Source organism: Dasypus novemcinctus, chromosome 17, assembly GCF_030445035.2.
Source record: "Dasypus novemcinctus isolate mDasNov1 chromosome 17, mDasNov1.1.hap2, whole genome shotgun sequence".
Taxonomy (NCBI): domain Eukaryota; kingdom Metazoa; phylum Chordata; class Mammalia; order Cingulata; family Dasypodidae; genus Dasypus; species Dasypus novemcinctus.
This window is the reverse complement of record NC_080689.1, coordinates 16137282-16158915: the sequence shown is the minus strand read 5'-3', so window position 1 is coordinate 16158915 and position 21634 is coordinate 16137282. Positions and strand designations below refer to the sequence as shown.

Here is a 21634-nt window from a genome sequence, read left to right as displayed (position 1 = left end):
CAAAACTACAACCTCTGCTCTTCCCTGTGGTTTTCTCTGTGAGAGCCTGCCCACCAAAGGGGCGGGAACTCAACGTCCTACTGACATGGTCCAGTAAAAGACTTAATCAAAATTTAATCAAGTAAAAGTGAAACCTCTGAATACAATATAATCTAATATGCCCAGAGGGACAGACCACTTCACCAACATAATGCAATAGCTGTGTTTGGAATTCATAAGCAATATCAAACTGCTACCATAGTAATAATTTGACTATGCTCTTTCATGGTTTATAACAAATGTTTCACAACACTGTCAGGTATTGGTGATAGGGTGATGTATGGGAGCCCTGTATGATGATGTGTATGTTTGTTTTGTAAGGTCGCAACTTTTACTATGCATTTATTGTTTATGTATATTCGTATATGAATGATATACTTCAACAAAATTTCTAAAATGAAAGACAAAACAAAAAAACAGCATATCAATAAATGATCTACATTTCCCTTATAAATGGGCTTTCTCCATGAAAAATGATCAATAGGCTAGAGATAACTCCTTTGTCCTCAAAACAAATTTGGAGGATACGAATCAGATTTTGTTTTACATTTCTAATAAAAGCAGTTAAATAACTACATTGAGATCCAAAGGGACTCCAGAGTTCATCTAATTCTTAGGTAGGAGTTAGCAGGTGGAATTGATAGAGAACTTGGGAACCAAACACAGGTGGGTTCTCCTAACTCTGGCATTTAGTACTTGTCTGGACTTGGACATGTTTTCTCATCTTCAACTTGGGATAATATCTCAGAGGGTTATTTTAATGAATAACATTAATAGCACTTTGTATGTTGTAAACCAGCCATCTTCAAACCTGTGAGCCAGAACATGTGAAACATTCCAAGGACACAGGCATGGTTAGTTAAAGGAAAAACTTTGTTTTTTTAGAATAATACACCTTTATTCCCAACACTTATATTAGAAAAAACTTGATAATCATGCAAAAATATTAATGGAGTTCTCATTTTTATACTTGATTCTTATTTAGTTAATCCTGTTAAGCAAAAATGTTCAAAAGTTGGGAATACAGCCAAAAATGATTGCATGGCTTTTCTATGTCATGTTGACAGGATCACCTAAGTATTATTGAGTGTTTGGCTTATTATTTCTTACTGTTTAGGACCCACATACTGTAAAGTTACAGATAACTTGTAGAGTTTTGTCCAAAAGAAGTGCAAGTGCTTTCTTTCTGATAGAAAAATTACCCCAAAGGTTGAAGTTTAATTGCCTGTAGAACATTAACTACTTTTGCATCTAAGGTGGCAATCTGATTCTAGCATTCCTTCATCTAGTGACTGTGTGGACCCAGTCCTATGAATTCTCTTTGAACTAGCTTTATCCTCCTCTTGATTCCCTCCTCTTGATGAATTAAATAAATGTTTGATATATGTTCACTTTATATTTGTATGAATCATGATTTTAATTTGAAATTATTCTTTACCATTCCTCAAAGCCCAGCGCCATAGCTCAATACACACATACACATGAAAGGAACACAATTTTGCCATACTCCTTATTTATTAGCTAACATCATTTTAGTTATATGGTATTTCTTTAACATGGTATTTTGCATTATTATAAATTCAGTAGAGAGAAGTAGCAGAGTAATTTATCTTGTTTTTTTACTTATAAAATAGCTAAGTTACCTTAGATCTGTTGTAATTTTGACTGCTTTTCTTATTTATCTTACAGGAAGTATTCCTTAATTTATTCTCCATTATTTTTATGATATTCCTTGAAATTTATATTAATGCACTAATTTGAATTGAAAAATTAAGTAAGACTTTTTCTGACAGAAAGTAATTTTTATTTTGGCTGATCTGACAATGTGAACTGGGTTATCCAATTTGATTCTATGTAGGTTTTGAGTATTTGCAGTGGCACAGCATTGTTATTCTTTGACTTGTGGCAAAGCATAATTCGATTTCAGTTTTTGTATTTTGGGTTCCACCTCTCAAAAAGCTGTCAGGTTGGGAAGCAGCCGTGGCTCAATCAGTTGGGCTCCTGTCTACCATAAGGGAGGCCCTGAGTTCATGTACCGGGGCCTCCTTGTGAAGGCAGGCTCACCTGTATGCTGCGGAGAGCCGCCAGCCTGCAAGCACCGTGGAGTGCTGCCTGGCCTGCAAGCACAGCAGGGAGCCGACTCAGCAAGGTGATGCAACAAAAAAGGGAGACAAGTAAAAACATAGAAGAGAGTGCAGTGAATGGACACAGAGAACAGACAACAAGCAAGCCTCAGGGGCGGGGGGGAATAAATAAAAATAAATAACAGACACACAGAAGAACACACAGTGAATGGACACAGAGAGCAGACAGCAAGCAAGCTGCAAGGGGGGAGTGGGGAATAAAAAAAAAGTTGTCAGGTTGTCACTTGCTACAATTTAGTTCGCCTGACTCCACCCATTCCTTGCTTCAAGCTTGGTCCTCGGAATCTAGTGTAGAGTGAGAAAACACCCAACGAGGCTGTTAATTATATGTTAGATAAAAGTCTTAACTAAAACTTTGTTTGAAAGTCTATAAGGGAAGCAGACTTGGCTCAACTGATAGAGTGTCCGCCTACCACATGGGAGGTCCAGGGTTCAAACCCAGGGCCTCCTGACCCATGTGACGAGCTGGCCCATGTGCAGTGCTGATGCATGCAAGGAGTGCCGGGCCATGCAGGGGTGTCCCCCGCATAGGGGAGCCCCCATGCACAAGGAGTGAGTCCTGTTAAGGAGAGCCAACCCATGCAACAAAAGTGGGGCTGCACACGTGGAGAGCTGATGCAACAAGATGATGCAACAAGATGAAGCAACAAAAAGAGACACAGATTCCAGGTGCCGCTGACAAGAATACAAGTGGACACAGAAGAACACACAGCAAATGGACTCAGAGAGCAGACAATTGGGGGGGGAAGGGGACAGAAATAAATAAAAATAAATCTTTTTAAAAAAAGTCTATAAGGTTCTCAATTTAGTACAGGGCTTTGGGAGAGTTCTTTTTGCTTTCTTTGGTTACTTTCAAGTTCAGGGTAATAATCTGAGAGGTTACTACAAGACAGATTTCACTAATTGGGAGTTTATTTGCATTATTCATCTTGAATTATTTACATATTTTTTACTACAATACTTTGTTTATATAACTTCAACTCAAAATAATGGCAGAGTGTTTCAGTGTTTTGTTATTTTGTTGTTGCTTCTGTTTAATTTACAGAGGAAACATCAATAAAAAAGACCCAGAGTTATTGCCCCACCAGTATTCAGATTTTGGTATCCAAGAGTTGCTGTGTGCTAGAGGTTTGTTCACAGTCTAGTCGGAAGAGGCCTTTGGGATAATCGACTCATTCTAACACTTAAGGAAGAAACCAAGTAAAACAGCTCTGTTCAAATTAGGGCCTCCAGCCTTAATGAACCTTGTTTCTAAAAGTGGAATTCATAGCAGAAGGTTAAAAGACCTGAAAAAGGCTTCTTGAAGACAAGAAACCCAGCACTCCGCGGCGCCCAGAAAGGTGCTGCCTGTCCTGTTAAAGAAGTCAGCTCTTGGCGCAGCCACACATTCCACATCCACCTCTAGTCCTGAGAGGACTGCCTTCTGCCGGTAACAAAGCACAGAACACCAAGGGGACAAACTGATATGTCACTGGAAAACTACCTTAGAAACATCTCCTCTTCACCAGCTGAGTAAGTAATAACAGTATCTTGCTACCAGTCTCTGGGCTCTGACCAGTTCTTCAACTGTGTGATGGCAGTGACAAATGAAACTGCCTTCTAGGATGTGGCCTTAAGAATAATATTACCAAAAAAACAAAAACAACAAAACACATAATAATAAAGAGCTGCAAGTAATTTAGATAATACTGATATAGCAGGAATACCCATGATAAAACTATTACAAGACTTTCTTAATAGTCTTAAGCAGCACTCCATATTCGCCCATACTGAATCTTGCAACAAAATTTCATATTAAAGGTTGGAATCGCAGTTCTTACCTTAAAAATAACACCTTGATGTTCAGAGAAAAGTAATCTCATTTTTACATCCAACAGTTTACAAGTACTCTTTAAAATTTGCATTTTTATTAGCAAGGTTGAAGATTTTTTCACTCACCTGACATTTACTTTTCTTCTGTTGAGTCCTTTGCTAATGGGATGTTCAACCTCTTCTTTCTTAGGAAAGTGCTTTTTGATATGTTATGAGAAGAGAATTCATTAAGGAGGGTGAGCCTTGTAGGAAAGGGTTTAAGTAGGTAAAGATGAATGGTATTCATTTATTTGTCCATTCAATAAATGTTTAAGTAGCTACCTATACTAAGCCAGGCAATGAAACACTAGGCAGAGATGATGCGAAACCAGCGACACGGCCGCCCAGAGCTGAGAACGTAGGGGACCGAGCGTGCTCCCCGCGCCCAGGCAGACGCCCTTTATCTGGGTAATGTCTCCTGAGAGCAGGTGGACAAAAGGAGCGAGTTTTAAAACCGTTACTGATGTGAGAAGTCTGTGATCTTTACAGCTATGAAATCAAATCAAAGAACGAATCACTCTTGCTGCAAACTCAAAGTGCACGAAATTTCCTAAAATACATCCCCCGTTAAGGTTTGAATATTCGAAATTAGAATTGTTTCCGACATTAAACCCATGAGCCTAAATTTGGCTGGAGCTACCGACACAAAGATTGAGTGCTTGTTTATTCAAAGGTAAACTTGGCTTAGACAGGGCGGGAACGCTGAGGTAAGGATTTTTGTTTTTGTTCTTTGCGTGACAGGATCCACCCGAGTACTGAGAGGCACAAAGAATGTGAAATACGGGAGTTTCCTGTCAACAGTAGTACCTCACTGCCAAGGTACTTTAGGGCCCAAGCCGGCCTATTAATGTTACAAGACCAAACCAAGGCCAGAAACAAAACAAAGAAAGGAAGAACCCGCGGCCGCGGCCCGGGAGGCGGTCAGCGGCGGCCCCCAGGCTGGCTCTGGCCGCCCAAAACTCGGCGAGAGGCCTGGAGGACGAATGGCGCCCACGAGCCCGCGGCTAGAGACCGGGGCCCTCAGCAGGGCCCGACCCCGCCTCCCCTGCGCGGGTACACGGATCCCTCCCGGAGCTCGGCGTCCAGCGCGCGGGCAGGGGGCGGGGCTCGCGGGCGCGCGAGACACTTCCGGTCGCGGGGCCGCTGCCGCGCCACACGCCGGCTCTCCTCGGCAGAGCGGCGCCACGCGATCCGCGAGCTGATTGGCCCACGCCGACGGGCCCGCGCGGCGGTAAACTCGCTTCCTCGCTGGCCGCTCAGTCCCCGCCCCGCTCCCTCCCGCGGCCGCGCGCACGCTCGCGCGCCCGGAGTTCGACTCCCTGCGTCTCGAGTCGCCATTCGGCAAAGCAGACGCGGGCAGTCGGGGCCCAACGGAGCTAGCGGGCCGCCGCGAGCCCCCGGGCCTCGGGAATCCGACCCGCCCCGCGGCCCATTCCTCCTTCCCTCCTTTAGTCCCACCTGGACGCCGCTCGCGGGCCCGACCGGTGAGAAGCCGGAGCTGGGCGGCTGAGGAGGCGGGGGAGGGGCGGCGGTGGGGGCGGGGACTCCATCCGGCTGCGGTGGGACGCGGTGGGCGACCCGGCCGCCCACGCTGACGCGGCGCTGGGGTCTCCCGGCGAGGCTGCGGACTTTTCCTCCGGAAAGAGCCTGTAGTGGCGACGCGGGGGCCTGTCGCCCGTGGGGCCCGCGCGCGCCGACACCTCCCCACTCCCGGAGACCCCCGCGGGGAAGGCCCCTCCTGGGAGAAGCGGAGCGGCTGGGTCGGGAATGCGCTTTTGTGCGGGAGGACAGGCACCTCTTTAGTCGGAGCTGGCGTTTCTGCGGGTGGGCAGCCAAGACGTGGAGGGAACTGGTCTTTGAATTTCAGTTATAGATAAAATTTTCTCTGCCTCCAGTCTGCCTCGGCTTCTTTTGTTACTACAGCTTAAAAACCAACTAGGAGTGAAGAAAAATGTTAGTGTTGTAGAGACAAATAGAACCCAGTTAGTTTTAAATACGGTAAAGACAAAGGAAGAATTTGAATGGGAAACATAGAACTGCATTGAAGAATACTTTAAGATAGGATGGCAAAGCACCAGTATTGGAAATTACGTTTTTTAGAGACAAGATGATGGGTCTGTACAGGAGAAAAGTAGGATGAAACTCTTTTAAAAGTCTAGACAATTACAGAGTTAATTTCATAGTTACTGTCCACTGTTAAGAGCTCTGAAATTTGGAAAGACTACTGCCAGAATCAAAACTGGAGGGAACCTCAGATGTCTGGCCTAGGCCTTGAAAGTGGAGTCTGGACTGACTTCTGCAATATCTAAGTTACTGTTGCGAAGACAGCATAGTGTGTTACCGTAGAAAATCGAGTCAGTAAATCAGGGTCTTCTGTTGCTTCCTCTATCCTAATTGTGATATCTGTGACAATTCACTTCTCTCTCAGCATCAGTTTTCTCCACTGTAAAATGAAGAGGTTGAACACAGGTCCTCTGAGGATCTTTCCTGTCTTACATTGATCATTGGCTTCCAATTTTGGGTTGCTCCTACATGGCAAGGCAACTTCTAGTCCGTGATGGTGGAGTTGGTAAAACTTTTTCTGTTGAGCAGAAAGCTGTTTAACTTCTGGCTTCCACTTGTTCCTTCTAGGACATCTTAGATATTGCCTGTAATGTTTACCCTTTTGAAGTTAAATATCTAGTTCTCACAGATGACATGTTTTTAAGACTGTCTACCATCTTATTAGTAGAGGCTCCCTATTTCGTGTTCCATTATTTATTAGAGACCCTCTTAAAGTGTCCTTCCTGCCCAAAGCTGGAGATAGTGATTTACTAGGATATTTTCCCAATGCAAAATGTGGGATACGGTTCTTTATATAGTCTATTGTAACTTTGCAATTGCTATTTGGAGTCTGAATGCTTGATAAATTTTATCTTGTTGGTTTCGGCCATTGTACTACTGGCTTTTCAAGATATTATTGAATTCCACTGTGTTAGCTTGGTCATGATTTACTAGAAAGAACCTGGATAGTTAGCTAGCCTTACACCAGTGATTATTTGCCCAGCCTTGGGCTAGATATTTAAAATCTAGGCTTGTATTTCCTTCACCATAAAAGTGAAGTTTTAAAGTAAATGATCCTTGGGAAGCAGATGTGAAGCTCAAGTGATAAGGCCTCTACCTACTGTATGGGAGAACCTAGGTTCAATCCCTGGGGCCTTCTGGTGAAAAAGAAGAAGAGAAAGCATGCCTTCATGGCGAGCCAAGTGCCTGCATGAGTGCCTGCATGGAGAGCCAAGTGCCTGCGTGGCGAGCCAAGTGCCCACACGGTGAGCAGAGTGCTCGCGTGAGTGCCCATGTGGTGATATGAGTGCCTGCGTGGTGAGCCAGTGCCTGTGCAAGTGAGTCACGCAGCAAGATGATGCAACAAAAAGAGACAGGGAAGAGTCAAGGTGAAGCACAGCAGAGACCAGTAACTGGGGTGGTGCAATTAATAGGGAACCTCTTTCCACTTTAGAGGTCTCCAGCATTGAATCCCAGTGAACCCTAGAGGAGAAAGACAAGAAGAGAAGACGAAGAAATGGGTACAGAAGATCACACAGCGAATGGGCACAGGGAAATCAGTGGGGAGGGGGTGGGGAAGAAAAAAAAATGTCCTAAAGTAAATGATCCTTAAGATCTTCTCTTGCCTTAAAATCTTTACTAGAAGGTAGCTCAATTCTCTTCAGTTTTAAGATTCTGTGAATTAATAATCAGGTCCTCAGTTTTCATGAGAGAATGTTATAGATTGAACAGGTGTTTTTTGAGCACTTTCTGTGTGCTGGGAACGTGTGCAAGGACTACAAAACTGATTAAATAGATTGTCAAAACTGATTAAATAGATTGTCCCTGCCCTCTTAAAAGCCCAACACCTGGTGCTGAGTCAGGTTATAGTGAATGCCATAGGTAATTGCAGTAATAGAGGTATGAGTACAGAAGGGTGGTCTAGGGAAGATGGGGAGGGAGTAAGGAATACTTAAGTCCTGCATGAAGTATGCATAGGAATTTGCCTGACGGCTGAGTGACAGGATGGAGAATATAAAAGAGAGGAAACAGCTTATGCAAAGGTCCTGAAGCTTGAACAGTCAGGGAATTACAAGGTGGTCAGTACTTTGAGAATATAGTCCAGTAAGGAAGATGCAAGGCTAAAGACTGGATAGTAAGGCAGAATTCAAATTATGAAGAGCTTCATATGCTCTGTTTAAGTTATCTGCTGTAGACTGTCAGAGAGCCTTTCAGAAATTGTGAGCCGGCAAGTGACATTAGATTTTTGTGTTGATTTTGGTAGCAGCGCGATAAAAGGATTGGAAGGAAGTGACGACAAGAGGCTGGAGGATCGGTAAGCAGAATTACAGCAGTGGCAAGGTTTAGAGAAGAGAGGAAGGGATAGATGAATGTATTAGAGTTCATCAGAAGCACGTTGTAAGCTATTATCTAGCTAGTTTTGCCCATTGTGTTCAGGGCCAGTTTGCCCCATTCTGTGCAAGTCAACAAACTGATGCAGACCGTTATGCTTTCTCTTTGAAATTCATACTATAAGAGAAGAGGCTACAAAATACATCCATCTACACTTCCTAGGTTTCAAAGACTACCATTCTGTCTTTCTCTGAGTCCTCTTCCTTTTTTGCCCTTCGGTCCTGTCAGTAGTGTTGGATTGTCCCTTCCTCCACTGCCTGTTAATTTGCTACCCTGCTGTGTACTGTTGATAATTGACAGAACATCAGTTCTTTGTATAGACTGTAGACATGGCTATAAAGTCTTATAAGGGCTTGTCAGAGAAGTAAAAATATGGGTCAGTATCCCCTGAGGCTACATAAACTGAAGTTAAATGGGTGGGTTTGAGAAGGGTTTGGTATACATGGGTTTTGAATCCATAGTAGATTATTAAGGGGAAGTTAGGATGGTGTCATGGATGAAATCTATTGGCATTTTCCATAAAACCCTGTGGTCTTTGGTTTTGTTAGTTAAATTTGGTGTCCAGCCTTATTTAGTTGTATTGCTCTCACTGTTGGAGGGGCGGGAGGGTGGTGAGAGAAATAAGCAGAATTTTACTATAGAGGATAAAAATTATTGCAGAGTTGTAATTTTGGTTACCGTTTCTTTATTTTTCTCAGGTTCAACGTCTCACCTTTGTCCTTCTTAATGTACTACAGACTGTTTTCTGTAGTTTAGTCAAAAAACCATGTAGGTTGCCTGTCCTTTGAAGACCATTTTTAAGCCTTCTAGTGAGATAGCTGGTAAGTCTACTGGGGAATAATATATTTGTCTTTGTTTTTCTCCACTGTAAGAGACTTGTATTGGGTTTATAAAGTGATGTTCCACCATCATTACTTTGCATTTAATTTTTGTTTGCTTTTAATATCTCATTTTTAATGCTTAGGAAAATATTTTATGATAAATTCTTTGAAAAGGAGTTGGAGTTCTTTAGAGGGAAAACTATGAAAGCATACACATCCATATACAGGTAATGTTGAATGTGTACTAGATACACATAACTATGATAGATTTTGGGGATGGAGAAGTGAATTATGTAGCATTATTTTTAATGTATTTTTTTAAGCAAGAGGTTATTAGTGTCTTGTACTGAGGCTTAGTAGTAGGCAGGCAGGCACAGATAGTAGAAACTTTGAGAATGGCCAGAAGAACTGGTTGTAGGAAGAGAAAAGAGGGCAGTTGGGAGAGATGGGGAATGGTATAGAAGTCTTGGAAGCCATTGTGCTTTACTAAAGAAGAAAGAGAATAAGAATAAATGATGTACTTACTAAGTCCCTCAGATAAAGGGTGCAAGAGTTGGTGAATGCACAGATTTGACAGGCAGGAAAGGAATAGGCAGTAATTAAGGACAAGTGCATTGGATCCAGCCAAGGACATTGAGATGGCAAGGCTGTTAGAGACAGAAGAGGCAGGAATTAGGCCATGTTGTATACAGCTGTAAAATGTATTGTTGATCTAAAATTTCCAGAGGCAAGAAAGGGAGACATACAGTTAATGAAAAGTAGAAATAAAGATAAAAAAACTGGTTAAAGTACAGATAGGGACCACAGGAGTTGAATAGCAGTCGGGAAAGAGAGGTGGGCCTAAAGAGGAGATTGGTACTCTCTCGTACTACTGTGTTAAAGATGTATGTTTATTGAGATGTGGGTGTGTTTTTTTTTAAGATTTGTTTGTTTTTATTTATTTCTCTCCCCTTCCCCACCCCCACCCCAGTTGTCTGCTCTCTGTGTCCATTTGCTGTGTGTTCTTCTGTGTCCACTTGTATTCTTGTCAGTGCCACCCGGAATCTGTGTCTCTTTTTGTTGCATCATCTTGCTATGCCAGCTCTCCATGTGTGTGGTGCCACCCCTGGGCAGGCTGCGCTTCTTTTGCGCTGGGCGGCTCTCCTTATGGGGCGTACTCCTTGCTCGTGGGGCTCCCCTATGCAGGGGACACCCCTGTGTGGCATGGCACTCCTTGCACGCATCAGCGCTGTGCGTGGACCCGCTCACCAACAGGTCAGGAGGCCCTGGGTTTGAACCCTGGACCTTCCATGTGGTAGGCGGACGCTCTTATCTGTTGAGCCAAATCTGCTTCCCAGAGATGTGGTTTTGTTTTATTGTCTTTTTTCCTTTGATAAGTTTACTGGAAATATATATTTTTTTAACTCTTATTGACTACAGAACAGTGTGCTTAGCCATTTCTATGGAAATAGAATGATAGGTTTAATCCAACCTGTGCTTTATACACTTATTGGCTTTTTTGGTGACCTATACTTTATGAGTTAGTATTAATAAAAGTTACCAAATAAGGGTAAAGGAAAAAGAACAAAATCATTTTGTTTATTGGACTAGACATTCTGCAAAGGGGGGTAGGGCGGGGTCGGGGGAAATGCAGCTAGGTAAGCCCTGCATGGAAATGAGACATTGTATTAGTCAGCCAAAGGGGTCTGATGCAAAATACCAGAAATTGGTTGGTTTTTATAAAGGGTTTTATTTGGGGTAGGAGGTTACAGATGACAGACCATAAAGCATAAGTTACTTCCCTTACCAAAGTCTGTTTGGAGCAAGATGGCTGCTGATGTCTGTGAGGGTTCAGGCTTCCTGGGTTCCTCTGGGTTCAGCTCCTGTTTTCTCCACAAGGACAGCTGTAGACTATGAGGCCCTCTAGGCTTTGCTTCTCTCCACAGGGTCAGCTATAGACTATCATGTGATCGTCTCTGTCTCTTTCCCAGGGGCTCCAGCTTAAGACTTCAGCATACAACTCCAACACCAAAACTCCAACATTAAGAACCCTCAACTTTGTCCTTTGCCATGCCTTTTGTCTGTGAGTCCCCACCCACCAAGGGGTGAGGACTCAATGCCCTAATTACATGGCCCAATTAAAGCCCTAATCATAATCAGGACCAGGTGTAGATCCGATTACAAACATAATCCAATATCTCTTTTTGGAATTCATAACCATATCAAACTGCTACAGACATCAAAAATACTTTCTCTATGCTATATACTAAATTCCTGAGAAGATAGTAAATTTTCCTATACTATCTTTAGTTGGCTTAACTAACATTTGGCTCTTAACAGTTGACTTAACTAATCTTAAGAAACTTAAATCATGAAAATAATATCCCTGCTGGTCACAGATAGGATTTAGATAAGTGAATATCTTTTTTGGATGAGCCACTGTAGAGTATCAAACGTGTTGGTCAGCCATAACTTTACCAAGGTGGTTTGGGACTATTTAATTACTAGAAGCTGAAGGAGTATATTTTTTAGAGTCTACCTTGTTGTTTCTAATAGAATAATAACTAATGTTAAATGCTTAAAATGTATCTGATATTGTTTTAAACACATAACAAAATATCTATCTGCAATATAAGTACTTTTTATTATCTATTTTATAAATAAGGACACTAAAGCACAGATAGATAGTGCTTTAATGAAAGCCATGTAGTAAGTAGTAGAACCAGAACTCAAACCCAACAAACCTGAACTCTTAATGTCTATGCTGTACAGTGCCTCTTTAATATGATCACCGCTTAGCTGTTTATTATTGCTACTTAGAGCCACATGGGGTTATTGAAGCACATCTTCCATTTTCCTCTAAAGTCTAGTTTTGTTGAATATTGGATGCTAAGGTGAATGGTTAACCCATTATTTCTACATATTTTCTCCAGTATGTTTGTAAGTTAAAAGATTCTTTTCAGAAATTTTCCTTTTGTTGTAGTCTCCCCTCCTCTCCCTCAAATTATAGAGAACAACAAAACAATTTTCTAAAAGACAGTACAATTGCAGGGTTATTCAGGCAGAACCAGTTCTGAAGAAAAACATTTATTTGTTTTTTTTTCAACTATCACCTTTCGAACTTTAGACCAAAAGAAAGATGTGAGCAATATACCACCACTGATACAGGTGATAGAAAACAGTATTGTCAGTAATATCTTTAAATACAAAATTTGTCAAAATCAGACATATGTTACTAATATTTAAAAATTATTTTAAAAATTAATAAAGGAAGATCCTGTGGTTATACGTGTTACTAATCTGTAATATTCTTTGAAGAACAGTAAAATGGAAAAAGTCCATTTTTACTGTCATTTTTTTAGTACAAAGCACTAAGATGCTCTCAGTAGTGGTTGGTACTTTTGGTAAATAATGGAACATGATTTAATGAGGAAAGATGTTTTAAATCCATTTGATGAATGAAATTCACTGCATACATTTGTTTCAGAATCTCTTTTAGCAGTTCTTGGATACTGTACTGAAGAGAGGTCTACTAGATGGAACTAGAAGAGAAATAGATCAGTAGAACAGAGACCACAATAGAATTATAACATGAAAGTTATTAATTGCTAAATAGAACATTAAGATCAGTGAAAAAACAATTGCATTATATCAGTGTTGTTGAGACAACTGAAGTAGCTATTTGGGGTGAAAAAATAAGCAAGATCCCTATTGCCTCATTCTTTATACCAGATAGATATAAAAAAATGATAAAATCAGAATCATAGGGAAAAATACTAAGTGATTAAAAAAAACAGTATTGGAGTAGGAAGGTTTTAAGCATAATTTAAAACCCAAAAACATAAGTTTTTAATATTTGTGTGAACCAACTGTGGTTAAAAAATCATAATGTTAAAAGAGACATAACAAACTAGAAAAATACTTTCAATAAAAGGGCTGATTTCTTTAATAAAAAAATGGACAAAGAAAATCTGTACTTCATAGAAAAAGAAGAAAAAATGTTCAGTCTTATTCCTTCAAGCAAATGAAAACAATAGTGAGAATCCAGTTTTCACCTAACAAGCAGCAAGTATTAAGAAGTTTAATAGTGGGAAGCGGATGTGGCTCAGGCAGTTGGGCATCCACCTACCACATGGGCAGTTCCAGGTTTGGTTCTTGGTGCCTCCTAAAGAAGAGGAACAAGGCAGCGAGCTGACATGACGGGCTGGTGTGGTGAGCTGACACAACAAGGAGGCGCAATAAGGAAAAACACAACGAGAGACCCAACAAGGAGGAAGTAGAGATGGCTCAAGTGATTGGGCACCTCCCTCCCACATGGGAGGTCCTGGCTTCAGTTCTTGGTGGCTCCTAAAAAAAAAGATGACCAACAGACACAGAGAGCAAACAAGGAGGGGGGAGAAATAAAATAGAGCCTTTAAAAAAAAAAAAGAACTTTAATAGTATTCAGTGTTGATGAGGGAGTGGGCGAATGTTCCTCATATATACACTGTTGATTGGTATTAATATTCTAGGTTTTTAAAGTTTGGTAAAATGTATATATATGTTTTTAAGATTTATTTATTTATTCCCCCCTTCCTCCCCGTTGCCTGCTCTCTCTTTCCATTTGCTGTGTGTTCTTCTGTGTCTGCTTGTATTCTCATCAGGCGGCACTGGAGATCTGTGTCTCTTTTTGTTGTGTCATCTTGCTGCATCAGCTTTCCATGTGTACGGCACCACTCCTTGGTGGGCTGTGATTTCATGCAGGACGGCTCTCCTTGCGCAGTGGCCTCTCCTTGCACAGGGGGCACCCTTACACGGGGACATCCCTGTGTGGGCTGGCTCTCCTTGCACACAGCAGCACTGCATGTGGGCCAGTTCACCACACGAGCCAGGAGGGCCTGGGTATTGAACTCTTGGACCTCCTGTTTGGTAGGTGGACATTCTGTTGAGCCACATCCGCTTCCCAGTGTATCCATTTTTTGTTTTTTGTTTTTTTTTAAAGATTTATTTTATTTATTTCTCTCCCCTCTCCCCCTGCCGCCCCAGTTGTCTGTTCTCTGTGTCTATTTGCTGTGTGTTCTTCTTTGTCCGCTTCTGTTGTTGTCAGCGGCACAGGAATCTGTTTCTTTTTGTTGCGTCATCTTGTTGTATCAGCTCTTCGTGTGTGCGGCACCATTCCTGTGCAGGCTGCACTTTCTTTCGCACTGGGCGGCTCTCCTTACGGGGTGCACTCCTTGCGTGTGGGGCTCCCCTAATGCATCACGGCACTCCTTGCATGTATCAGCACTGCTCATGGGCCAGCTCTGCACGGGTCAAGGAGGCCCGGGGTTTGAACCGCAGACCTCCCATGTGGTAGACGGACGCCCTAACCACTGGGCCAAGTCTGCTTCCCTGTATCAGTTTTAAAGGTACATAAGCTTTGTATCAAATTCCCACTTCTAGAAATTTTTCCTTTTCATTCAAATATGTATACAAAAAAATTCCGTGCTTACTATGCATAAAAATGTCCTAGATAAGTTTGTAACTGAAGTCAAGTTGCAGAAAATTTAATATGCCCTTCGCTTAAAATGTGTGTAGATTTGTAGTCTGGGAAATTTCTGAAGTGATGCATCTGAGCCATAATGGATAGCCCACTATGTAGCCAGTGATACAATGACTCTCTGGGGAGTAATACTGTACGAGTATCTTGGTACTGTGTGAATGAGTTTGTTTTTATCCATGAGCTTCCTGACTTTAAAATTTTAAAAAGTCATGTTTTTTGTCAAATAAGTTCCTCCCTTGGGGTGTTTATATTGCTGTGTCTTCCAACTGAATTACCCTTGGCTTGGCATGCTCCTTCACTCCTTGAAGATAACCTGCTCAAATATCACCTCAGAGAGATCTTCCTGACAGGTTTCACATTACTTTCCACACTCTCTCTCAACTAATGTAAGCTTCATATTGCAAGACCCTGCTGAAACCTAGGTGCCTAGAATAACACAACATAAAATCATTTATTAAATAAATAACTAAAATATTTTATATTAAGATGGATAAAACATTACCAGATATGTTGACATTAGATCAAGCTAGCAATAGGTTAAAAAAAAAAAAGCAATCCTTTCATAATTAGCTTTTGTTTATAACTTTTCTGAAAAGGTTTTTTTTTAAAGATTTATTTTTTATTTATTTCTCTCCCTCCCACCCTCCCCCCCCCAAAACCCCCCATTGTCTGCTCTCTGTGTCCATTTACTGTGTGTTCTTTGCCCGCTTCTGTTGTCACGGCACGGGAATCTGTGTTTCTTTTTATTTTGCATCACCTTGTGTGTCAGCTCTCCGTGTGTGTGGCGCCATTCCTGGGCAGGCTGCACTTTCTTTCACGCTGGGCGGCTCTCCTTACGGGGTGCACTCCTTGCGCGTGGGGCTCCCCTACACGGGGACACCCTGCATCTGCATGTCAGGGCACTCTTTGCGTGCATCAGCACTGCACGTGGGCCAGCTCCACACGGGTCAAGGAGGCCCAGGGTTTGAACTGCGGACCTCCCGTGTGGTAGACGGACACCCTATCCACTGGGCCAAGTCCATTTCCTATGAAAAGGTTTCAAATGTAAGACATACTACTCTATTGCAAGGCCTTAAATAACCTACATTTAATTTTCGGTATTTACTAAGCTTTGTGTGCTGACAGTTGGATTGAAGTTTTTGAGAGTCCAAGTAAAGTGGTAGATAATTCTGGAGCCAGGCTCAGGTATGAGCCTCAGCTCCATCACTTAAGAGTCTTTTTTTTTTTTTTTTTTTTGAATTAATTTTTTTAAAAATATCACGTTCAAAAAACATGAAGTCCCATTCAACCCCACCGCCCCCACCCCCCACTCTCCCTACAGCAACACTCTCCCCCATCATCATGACACATCCACTGCACCTGGCAAGCACATCTCTGGGCATCGCTGCACCCCATAGTCAGTGGTCCACATCATAGCCCACACTCTCCCACGTTCCATCCAGTGGGCCCTGGGGGGATCCACAATGTCCCATAGTTGTCCGTGAAGCACCACCCAGGACAACTCCAAGTCCCGAAAAAGCCTCCCCATCTCATCTCTTCCTCCCATTCCCCGTACCCAGCAGCCACCATGGCCATCCTTCCCACACCAATGCCACATTTTCTTAGAGTCCTTTAACTTCAGGTAAGTCACTTACCTTTTGCGAACCTCCGTTTCTTCAATAATAAATGAAAATATAATATAGTGTTAGAATTAAATGCAATGATGTATGTAAAACTCCCAGCAGAGTGCCTGGGACTCAGTTAAAAGTTTTGTTTCTCCTTTGTCATCTCTAAAATCCTTATAGGGCAGGAGTTCTTAACAATGGGTCCGTGAGCTTGAATTGAAATTCAAGGAAACATTATTCTGGGCACTGTTTGGGTAGGTGTGATATATTTATTAAATAATGCATCATATAGTGAGGACTTAGTAAGGGGTCTGTGGAACAAAAAAGGTTAAGAACCCCTGTTATGAAGATTCATTATCTGTATTATCTAATAAATGGAGATGCCATTCTGGTCTTAAAATTATACAGTTAATAGGAAGGACTAGGACAGCATTTTATTCAAATTCATGTTCCATGAAAATAATTTATTTCTACTTTATTGCAGCAACATTGAAAAATTTTTAAAGAATATAATCGTGTGTGTTGTAACAGAAAGAAAAATGGAAGTGTTCCAGGAACTCCGGAAGCCATCAGCACGTTTGGAGTGTGACCACTGCAGTTTTAGAGGCACAGATTATGAAAATGTACAAATCCATATGGGTACCATCCATCCAGAATTTTGTGATGAAATGGATGCTGGTGGATTAGGTAAAATGATATTTTACCAGAAAAGTGCAAAGCTATTTCACTGCCATAAATGTTTTTTCACCAGCAAGATGTACTCCAATGTTTACTATCACATCACATCCAAACACGGATCCCCAGAAAAATGGAATGATAAGCCAAAAAGTCATTTAAACAAAGAAACAGATCCTGTGAAAAGCCCTCCTCTTCCTGAACACCAGAAAATGCCCTGTAACTCAGCGGAACTTCTGAAACCTGCACCTCTGCTTTCCATAGAAACTCAGAAACTTGGCCCAGTTACATCTCCAGAATCACCAAAACCTCCTACTCTTGCGCCCCTGGAACTTGAGAAATCTGGCCCTGTCGTTTCTCCTGAACCATTGACACCTTCTCTTAGTTGTTCTCCTGAGCCTCTAAAACCTGCCCCTGTTTCTTCTCCTGAACTTCCCAAATCAGTCCCTGTTGTTTCTGAATCTCAGAAACCTGTCCCCATTCCTTCTCCAGAACCCCAGAAACTTGTCCCTATATCTCCTGAGCCAGTAAAGACTACTCTTAATAATCCCAAGCTCCAGAAACACTCTCATTTCTCAGAAACATTGAGGCCACCATTATCCTCATCTCCAGAGTCACCAGTTCTAGCTGCTTCCCCTGAACCTTGGGGGCCATCCCTAACTGCATCTCCAGAATCTCGGAAACCAGCCCAGACTGTCTCCCCTGAGCCCCAGAAGCCATCCCCATCTGTGTCTCCTGAACCTTGGAAGCCATTTCCTGCTGTCTCTCCAGAGCCTAGGAGACCAGCCCCAGCTGTGTCTCCAGGTTCTTGGAAACCAGGGCCACCCGGGTCCCCTAAGCCTTGGAAAACCAGTCCTTCGGCATCATCAGGACCTTGGAAGCCAGCTAAACCTGCTCCATCTGTGTCTCCTGGACCTTGGAAACCAATTCCTTCTATATCACCTGGACCTTGGAAACCAGCTCCATCTGCATCCCCTACGTCCTGGAAGTCTTCAGTTTCACCTGGTTCCTGGAAATCTCCCCCCACATCTCCTGAATCATGGAAGTCCGGGCCACCAGAACTACGAAAAACAACTCCCACCATGTCACCTGAACACTGGAAGGCAGTTCCCCCAGTGTCTCCTGAGCTCCGTAAGGCAGGACCTCCCTTATCTCCTGAGCTTCGCAAACCAGGCCCACCACTCTCCCCAGAGATCCGTAGTCCAGCAGGATCTCCAGAGCTCAGAAAACCCTCAGGGTCACCAGAGCTTTGGAAGCTTTCTCCTGATCAACGAAAAACTTCTCCTGCATCAACTGATTTTCCTGAGCCCCAGAAAAGTTCCCGTGGTGGTTCTCCTGAGCTCTGGAAGTCAACCTTTTTTATTGAACCTCAGAAACCTTCTGTCTTCCCTGAGACACGGAAACCAGGTCCTTCTGCACCATCTGAATCCCCTAAAGCAGCCTCAGATATCTGGAAACCTGTCCTCTCTATAGATACTGAGCCCAGAAAACCTCTTATTCCTGAGTCCACCAAAACAGCCCCTCCTGCTTCTCCAGAAGCACGAAAACGTAGTCTTTTTCCAGAACCCAGGAAGCATCCCTTTTTCCCTGAACTTCCTAAATCTACTATATTCTCAGAATCTCAGAAAGTAGTTGAGCTTGGTGATGAACTGCAGATAGATGCTGTTGATGATCAGAAGTGTGACGGTTTGGTTCAGGAGGAACTTCTAGCTACACCCAAGAGACTCTTAGAAGACACTTTATATGCTTGCTCGAAGAAGCTCAAGAAAGACAACCAGGAGAATTCAGATGCTGAGCTTAGTAGTAATGAGTATATAAAAACAGATTTGGATGCAGTAGATACTAAGGGCCAAGAATCGAGCAGTGATCAAGAGCAAGTTGATGTGGAATCGATTGATTTTAGTAAAGAGAACAAAATGGACATGACTAGTCCAGAACACTCCAAAAATGTACTACAATTTACTGAAGAAAAAGAGGCTTTTATCTCTGAAGAGGAGATAGCAAAATATATGAAGCGTGGAAAAGGAAAGTATTATTGCAAAATTTGTTGTTGCCGTGCTATGAAAAAAGGTGCTGTTTTGCATCATTTGGTTAATAAGCATAATGTTCATAGCCCTTACAAATGCACAATTTGTGGAAAAGCTTTTCTTTTGGAAACTCTTCTTAAAAATCATGTTGCAGCCCATGGGCAAAGTTTACTTAAATGTCCACGTTGTAATTTTGAATCAAATTTCCCAAGAGGCTTTAAGAAACATTTAACTCATTGTCAAAGCCGGCATAATGAAGAGGCAAATAAAAAGCTAATGGAAGCTGTTGAACCACCACTGGAGGAGCAGCAAATTTAATTTTTAAACATAATGTGTGTATATATATGCTATACACAGTTTGTTAGAACCATCCTTTGAAAGTATAGCCGTGAATTAGCCTAGTTGGATAGTAGGTGTTGATGTGTATGGTTGTAACATGTTTAATTGTCTCAGTAGTGTTATAGAGAATAAGCATTTGGTTATTTTTTTTAATGGTCTCTATGTGGTTATCTTGTAAATTAAATTCATACTGTATATTCTGGATGGATAAGATTTATTTCTTCAGGTGTATTTGAATAATTATGAGATGGGGTAGACATTCCATTTGACTAGCAATCAAGAGCACCTTGTACTCAATTTAAAACATCTTTGAAGTTTTATCATTTTGTGAAACTAATTTCAGAGAATAGAAATTATTAGTTTTGTTTAGGAATTAGGAATGAAAACTTAATTTGAAAGAAAATTTTTTCCCTATTCTTAAAAATGTATTTTCAGATCCTAAAATTTATTTTGAAGTTTCCATTTTGATCATGTAAAATTAGTTTATTTATTAATCTTGGACAGTTTCTAGATGTTCATTAGCTTTTATGTCATAGAAAATTGGAGTCTCAGGGTTGTTAACTTTCTACTAGAAGGGGGAAATTTGAATAAATTTTTAAAATTGTTTGTAGTCATCTTCTTTGGGGAGCAGGACTTAGAAAAATAAGAGAAACTAGGAGAAAAGTTAGTATGATGTCAAGTCTTTTTTGTCTTTAGCTGTAGAGTAGATTTTCCGTTGGAGTCTTCCATTTTGTGTCCTATCCCAAGATCTGACCCTTTACTGCCCTGGCAGCTCACACCAAGAGATGATTCTTAATTGCCAAATGTGCTAGAGCTTGTGTATCCTCCTACTCCTGGGCCTTGCTGGGCTTAAGACCAGGGGAATGAGTAGGAACTGAAAGTCTTCCAGATTCAGAGTAGAAGATTGTATAAATAGCGATTTGTTTGAGAAATATATCACTTTTATGTTTTTCACAGTTCTGTTGCTGTAAATACCTTGTACCTGTTCATGAATTATTTTATTCTAAAATATTTTGTCAAATGTATATGAACCAAATTAAAAACAAAGGCTTTCGTGTCCACCCTCTTCTGTTTGTTTTCTTTTAAGTAGCTTCCATCCTGCAATAGTTAAATTCCATTATTTCCTATTTCCATGTTTTATATATATATATATTTTTTTTTTTTTCCTTTTTTTCCCCTTGTTTATTTTTCCCTCAGAGGTACTGGGGACTGAACCCAGGACCTCATACATGCAAATCAGGCACTCAATCCCTGAGCTATACCCACTCTGCAAAATATATATATTTTGATTAGAGAAATTTTGAACTTACAAAACCATCATGCGTAATGTGCAGAACCTTACTTTGTTGTGGAACATTCTGAAACATGAAAGAACATCAACAGACTATTACCACTAACTTTAGTTCATAGTTTACATTTGGTGTATTTTTTCTATACACCCTTTATTGGTACCGTGTATTAGTATTGTACATTTGGTAGAGATAATGAGAAAACACTCATTTGTAGTGTTAACCAGTCAGTTTTCCACCACGTGGTTCATTGTTACTTAGTCCCGTGTCTTGTACAGTCTATCAAAAATGTAGACTTGGTGGCTCTCACTTTCATCACAGTTGTGCAGTCCTTACCTCAGTAAATTTAATGTTTTCCTTAGTCCAAAGGAAAGCCCACACACCCTCTTATTTTTTTTTTAATTTTTTTATTTTTTATTGACTTTGTAATAATATTACATTAAAAATATATATGTGAGGTCACATTCAACCCCACCCCCCCACCCCCCCTCTCCCCCCCCCCCAACAACACTCGTTCCCATCATCATGACACATCCACTGGACTCGGTAAGTACATCTCTGGGCACCTCTGCACCTCATATACATTGGTTCACATCATGGCCCATACTCTCCTCTATTCCATCAAGTGGGCCCTGTGAGGATTTACAACGTCCGGTGATTACCTCTGAAGCACCATCCAGGGCAGCTCCACGTCCCGAAGACGCCTCCACCTCTCATCTCTTCCTGCCTTTCCCCACACCCTTTGTCCATTATGTCCACTTTTCCCAATCCAATGCCACCTCTTCTATGTGGACATTGGATTGGTTGTGTCCATTGCACCTCTATGTCAAGAGGAGGGTCAGATTCCACCTGGATGCTGGATGCAATCCTCCCATTTTCAGTTGTAATCACTCTAGGCTCCATGGTGTGGT

The 21634-nt window shown here is 41.7% G+C and overlaps 1 protein-coding gene across 2 annotated transcripts; it reads left to right on the top strand.

Annotated features, from left to right (window-relative positions):
- The first annotated feature begins 5304 nt into the window (after positions 1–5304).
- On the top strand, positions 5305–20495 carry CHAMP1 (chromosome alignment maintaining phosphoprotein 1). 2 transcript variants are annotated; one of them, XM_058278330.2, is made up of 4 exons: positions 5317–5518; positions 8341–8391; positions 9167–9289; positions 16878–20495. In XM_058278330.2, exon 4 carries the CDS (start codon positions 16933–16935, stop codon positions 19411–19413), a length of 2481 nt encoding a protein of 826 aa, XP_058134313.1. In that variant the 5' UTR covers positions 5317–5518; positions 8341–8391; positions 9167–9289; positions 16878–16932; the 3' UTR covers positions 19414–20495. The 2 variants fall into 2 exon arrangements, with proteins under 2 accessions (XP_058134315.1, XP_058134313.1); XM_058278332.1 differs by lacking the exon at positions 8341–8391 and having other exon boundaries at positions 5305–5518.
- Positions 20496–21634: the final 1139 nt, after the last annotated feature.

What these genes read in the sequence shown, in the direction of transcription:
- CHAMP1 (XM_058278332.1), top strand. Translation starts at nt 16,933, where the DNA reads ATGGAAGTGTTCCAGGAACTCCGGAAGCCATCAGCACGTTTGGAGTGT.